We start from the raw sequence: 5,761 nt of genomic DNA, 5'->3' as shown, positions 1-5,761 counted from the left end.
GGGTTACATGAGGAGACATATAACTTTTCCACCTCTGAAGTTGAAAATGTATATAAAAAATCGTTTTTTTCTTAATCATGGAATGTTAGACATACTAAAAATAATCAAATTGACAAAAGATTATAATCAAAAACTTCAGCTTACCTTTGAGTTCAGATTCCATCACAAAAATTAAGTAGAAGTGGTGACTTAAAGTTATATGAAGCGTAATATTCAAAACAAATTTTTCAAATAAATCAGTTCTGACTTCGACTGCTCTTGCTTACTTACTTCAATTACTCCTCAGCGTTGGTCGTCTTGCCGTGGCGAGGGGGCTTAAATGGTGTCATGGTATAACTCACAGTGTGAATTGTATCATGCCTCCATGAACTAAGAGGGAAGCCTGGTATTGAAGACTTCGGCAATATTCCTTAACAATCCAAGCTGGAGTGTTGTTTTTATTGCTGAAGGTGGAAATGGCAGGATTACCGTACCAACACTACCCAAGCCAAGGTGTGTAGGCAACCGTGCCGATGGATGAATGGCCAGCGGGTAGTAAAAAATGGCTGGTCGCGTACGGTCCCCTCCGATGCCCGGGCAAGGTCGGTTGTAAGAAGTGCCTTCTCTATGCATACCGGCTCTGCGGACGAGCGACTAACCCTTTCCGGACTACTCGTGGGACCACATATGGAACAAAAACAAACAAAAACAAGCAAACAACAACAACAAACAAACCAACAACAGCAATATGAACAGCGTACCAGCGAAGAAGGGGACGACGTAACGCTGTCAGAGGAGGAGCAGCTCCTCAAATCCCCAAGGTCAGGTAAGATGGTTGCAAGTACTCCTGGTGGCGCCAGCCATAGTACCCCAGTTGTACAAGCGCCAGAAACCAGCAGGGTGGAAGATGCCAGACAAAGTATCACCACTCTGCAAATAGTCAAAAATAGCACCGGTAGTGCCTGCCGTAGTACTCCGGACGAGCAGCCAACAACCAGCAAATCGGCGGCCGTTGCAGGCAGCAACCCCGCCTCTAAGAAAAGAAAACCCTCGGGCGTGGTCATGAGACAGATGTACCAGAAGGCGCTGTATATGTTAAATAAAATTGACAAAAATGCAGCGGCCGGTACGGTACATGAGCGTGACGAGGAAGACAAGGCAAAATACAAGCAAATAGTGGAAGAGTACGAAAAGTTACAGACAGGTCGTGCAGCCACAATCGAGGCCACCGAAGCGAAGAAGCGGAACCGCTCTCATAACGAAGGCGGCCAAGGGGCCATCGCAAAGAAGGCTAAGCAAGGTGGTGATGCGGAGTCCGCAGCACCCGCGAAGCATCGCTATTTTAGTGACGTCGCCAGAGATCATCTACAGGCGGCGATAATAGATGAAAATAGCAAGACACCGCTAGCAGTGCAGCAAAAATGGGTGGAGATTGATGTGAGGCTGTCGAGCCTCGTAATGAACCACGTACTCGACAACCCCGAAGGTCCTCTTCCAGAGTTCGACTCGTCGGAATCCCTACGGGGATACCGGGTAGTCAAGTGCGCGAACCAGTTCTCCCTGGATTTCCTTGCTGGATGCGTCGCTAAGATCAGCGACACTTTTGTCGGCTTGTAGCTCAAGCTGATCCCAGCTAAGGACATTCCAAGGAGACCACGTGCGCGCATTTGGCTGCCTCCGATGGATGAACCAGGCGAAAAGTTGCTGCGGTGTCTTAAGCTATATAACAAAGACATACCGGCGATCGAGGAATGGGAACTTATAAAAGTTGAAGAGCCAAGAAGGCCTACAAATAAGCCCATTCTACTAGCTATTTGTGCAGAGTCACTAGACGCCTTAGAGAAGGCTGACTATCGGCTCTGCTTCGGTATCCGTAAGGCTAGAGTACGGGTATTCCTCGGAGAGGTTAGCCCGGTAGAAGAAGATCCCGGGGTTGATGGAGCTGGTGAGCTTCTCATGGGTGTGAAGCTGACAGATGACCCTGAACCGGAAACTTAAAGTAGCCCAAATAAATCTGCAGCACTCCAAATGTGCTACAGATAATCTAGTTGTCCTTCTCAGTGAGGAGGATATAGACATTAGCCTAATTCAAGAGCCCTGGGTCAAGCACGATACAATCATGGGACTAAATATAAATAATTATAAACTCTACTATAAGAGCGAGGTGGGTAAACCGCGGGCGTGTATTCTTATCAAGAACGGTATAAATGCATTCCTTTGCTCTAATTTCAGCACATCAGATACAACAATGGTTAAGGTGGAGACCACCGGACAGCCAAGTATACTCCTGATCATACATGGCCCACGATAGGGACAGTCCGCCAACCGAAATCCAAGAGATAATAGCCAAAAACCCCAGACAAATTATAGTCGTCGGCTGCGATGCGAATGCAAGGCATCCAGTTTGGGGTAGTTCTACGGAGAACGACCGAGGTGAGTCTTTACTACACTTCTTATTAAATACTAACTTAAGCATCTGCAATAGAGGTAATACACCCACATTCATATTCCCGAGTTCAAACCGGTTTCCTGGATGGGAGGAGGTGCTGGATCTGACCCTGTCGTCAGAGAATGACAGCGTGTCTGTAGAAGAGTGGAGAGTATCTGATAGGCCTTCAATGTCTGATCACCGTCTGATCCTCTTTAATCTGCACGGAATTTCCAGCACCCCCTCAAAATACAGAAACCCCCACAGGACTAATTGGGAAAGATATAGTAACTTATTAAGTAAGTAATTAAGCGTAAACTAAGTAAGCTCCCACTAAATACAACTGTCACTACAGTTGAGGACCTTGATAATAGAGTAAATAAACTAGAAGAGGTTATGAAGAAAGCCTTTGAAAGATCAACTCCAGTTAGTACAGCAAGAAAGAAATCCCCACCCTGGTGGAATGGGGATCTCAGAGCCCAAAGAGACAAATTAAAGAAAATCTACAATGATTGCTTTAGAACTAAAAACTGGGCGCCTTATAAAAGCGCCCTCAGATCTTATAAAAAGGAGTTGAGAAAATCTAAAACTAAATCCTGGCAATCTTACTGCTCTTCTATAGAGCACTCTAAAGACTCAGCCAGGCTCAGCAAAATCCTATCAAAAGAACACACAAATATCACACTCATTAAGGGAGAAAACAGTGTGTGGACGAACACAGCTAGTGATTCTCTAAACACGTTAGTCAAGTTCCATTTCCCAGGATGTATTCGACATCCACCCACATCAGGGTCAATTGAACCTGGTTCAACAAGCAGTATACTGTTGAACTCGATCGTGAGCAGGGAAAAGATTATTTACGCTATTAACAGCTTCTCTCCCTTCAAATCCCCTGGACCAGATGGCGTAATCCCAGCAATGCTCCAGAGGGTCAAGGGAGAGATAGCACCGTTACTCGTGACTATTTTTAAGGCTACCATTACCTTGTGCTACATTCCTAAAAGCTGGAGAAGGGTAAAAGTCGTGTTCATACCCAAGCCAGGAAGGAAAAACCACGAAACAGCAAAAGATTTTAGACCCCTAAGCCTTACCTCCTTTGTGCTTAAAACAATGGAAAGGCTTCTCGACATTTATATACGATCGCTGTTAGGTGAAGCGACACTCTCAACAGCACAACATGCATACATCAAAGGCAGATCCACTGAATCTGCTTTGCATGAAGTGGTGAGCTTAATAGAAAGATCGTTGCACTTTAAATAATATACTCTGGCGGCATTTCTTGACATCGAGGGCGCATTTAATAACATTGAGGTTGACACCATCATAGACTCTTTGAGAGATATTGGTGTTGACGACAGTGTTTGTAGATGGATACGATCGATGCTAGTCAATAGAATCATTCAGGCAACAAATGGGGCTAACTCTATTACACATCATGTGAACAGGGGCACTCCACAGGGCGGAGTGCTCTCACCACTGCTATGGGTGATAGCCCTGATCGGTATATTGCTAGAACTCAATAGAGGGGGAGTCAAAGTTGTGGCGTATGCGGCTGATGTTGTAATAGCAGCCACAGGTCCATTCCTCTCTACCGTTAGCGAAATCCTTGAAGGAACCCTGGGAAGACTACACGCATGGGCTACGAGAAGCGGCCTAAATGTGAACCCAGCGAAGACAGAACTTATCCTATTTACAAACAGACACAAACTACCACAATTCAAGCTACCATCGCTGGACGGCAATGCGCTCTCATTGTCCTCCAGCGCAAAGTATCTTGGAGTCGTGCTGGATAACAAACTTAACTGGAAAACCAATATCGAATTCCGTAGACAGAAGGCCTACATAGCATACTACACTTGCAAGAGAATCTTCAGTAGAAACTGGGGACTAAATCCTAAACTTGTGATGTGGATGTATACCGCGATCATAAGACCAATTCTAACATACGGCGCCTTGGTTTGGTGGCCCGGCCTAAGCAGACAATATAATGTCAGCAAGCTAAGAAGCATACAAAGGGCAGAAAGCCAGGCGCACTAAGATCCTGCCCGGCAGAAGCTTTAAACGCCATCCTCAATTTAATTCCTATTGATCTCCACCTGAAAGAAGTGGCTATGAAATCGGCGGTCAGACTCAGAGAGTCGGGCCTTTGGAGGACTAGACACTTCGGACATGGGTTGATCAGAAATCAAATGCAACTAAATAGGACGACAGATTATATGGTAGGCAATTTGGACTTTAGCTGTAATGCGCAAGTGCTATTCCCATCCAAAAGGGACTGGAGAAGAGACCGAGTGGCCGACCGAGAAGAGATCTCTTATACACCGATGGATCCAAGATGGATTGCGGTGTGGGAGCAGGTGTCTACTCCAAGGAACTAGGCGTGGCTCTGTCTCTACGGTTGGGAAATAATACAAGCATCTTCCAAGCGGAAGTCCTAGGGATCCTAGAAGCATGCAAAATCCTAGGCAATAGGGTTGGACACAGCAGTAAAGCAACAATATACTCTGACAGCCAGGCGGCGCTATTGGCAATAGCGTCACCGGTTACCAAATCCAAGCTAGTTGGGGAATGCAAAGTAATATTGCGCTCAGTGTCTCAGTCAAATACCGTCTCTCTTGTCTGGGTTCCCGGACATAGGAACATAGAAGGCAATGAGAAGGCGGATGAGTTGGCGAAGGCAGGAGCCGGTTTGGATGAATCCCAGGCAGTGGCACTGGGTTGCCCTCTTGGAGTAGTCCAAAGAGAGATTACTACGCATTTCCTTGAACTGGCTAGACGCAGGTGGTCAGATATACAGACTTGTAGGATAGCGAGAAAACTATGGCCTGACTATAACAGGGCGAAAACCTTGGACCTGCTTAGCAGATCAAGGCCAGAGGTATTTAGAATTTTAGCAACCATCACAGGCCACTGGCCCATAGGCAAACATGCGGCAAAAATAGGTCTACCCCATAATATGATTTGCCGCAGCTGTCAACTAGAAGATAGCGAAGAAAGTGTCCAGCATTTCCTGGGTGAATGTCCAGGCCTTTCGAACATTAGACACAAGACGTTAGGGAAACATCTAATAGCTGAACTAACCGACCTATCAGGAGCTACCATTAGCGAAATCGGCAGATTCATTAGAGAGTCGAAATGGTTCGACCTAGCAACATAGGAAGTGCATAGACAAGATATTTATCCCCCGCGAGAAGTGCATCAAAATGGCGCAATAATGCGCTAATTGGATCCTGGGCAGCGACTAGGAAGCACTGCAACCAACCAACCATAATCAAAAACTTTAGCTTACCTTTGAGTTCAGATTCCTTCACAAAAATTAAGTAGAAGTGGTGACTTAAAGTTATATGAAGCGTA

The 5,761-nt window shown here is 45.8% G+C and overlaps 1 protein-coding gene across 1 annotated transcript; it reads left to right on the top strand.

The window, feature by feature from the left end:
* Positions 1-810: 810 nt before the first annotated feature.
* On the top strand, positions 811-1,596 carry LOC118756412. Its single transcript, XM_036491177.1, has one exon. The coding sequence runs from the start codon at positions 811-813 to the stop codon at positions 1,594-1,596; it is 786 nt and encodes a 261-aa protein (XP_036347070.1).
* Positions 1,597-5,761: the final 4,165 nt, after the last annotated feature.

The sequence above is a fragment of the Rhagoletis pomonella genome, unplaced genomic scaffold (genome assembly GCF_013731165.1).
Source record: "Rhagoletis pomonella isolate Grant_MI unplaced genomic scaffold, Rhpom_1.0 Rhpom_scaffold_10205, whole genome shotgun sequence".
Lineage (NCBI taxonomy): Eukaryota > Metazoa > Arthropoda > Insecta > Diptera > Tephritidae > Rhagoletis > Rhagoletis pomonella.
This window is presented reverse-complemented; position numbering and strand designations above follow the sequence as displayed.

Coding starts and splice junctions, on each gene's coding strand:
- LOC118756412 (XM_036491177.1), top strand. CDS start 811: ATGGTTGCAAGTACTCCTGGTGGCGCCAGCCATAGTACCCCAGTTGTA.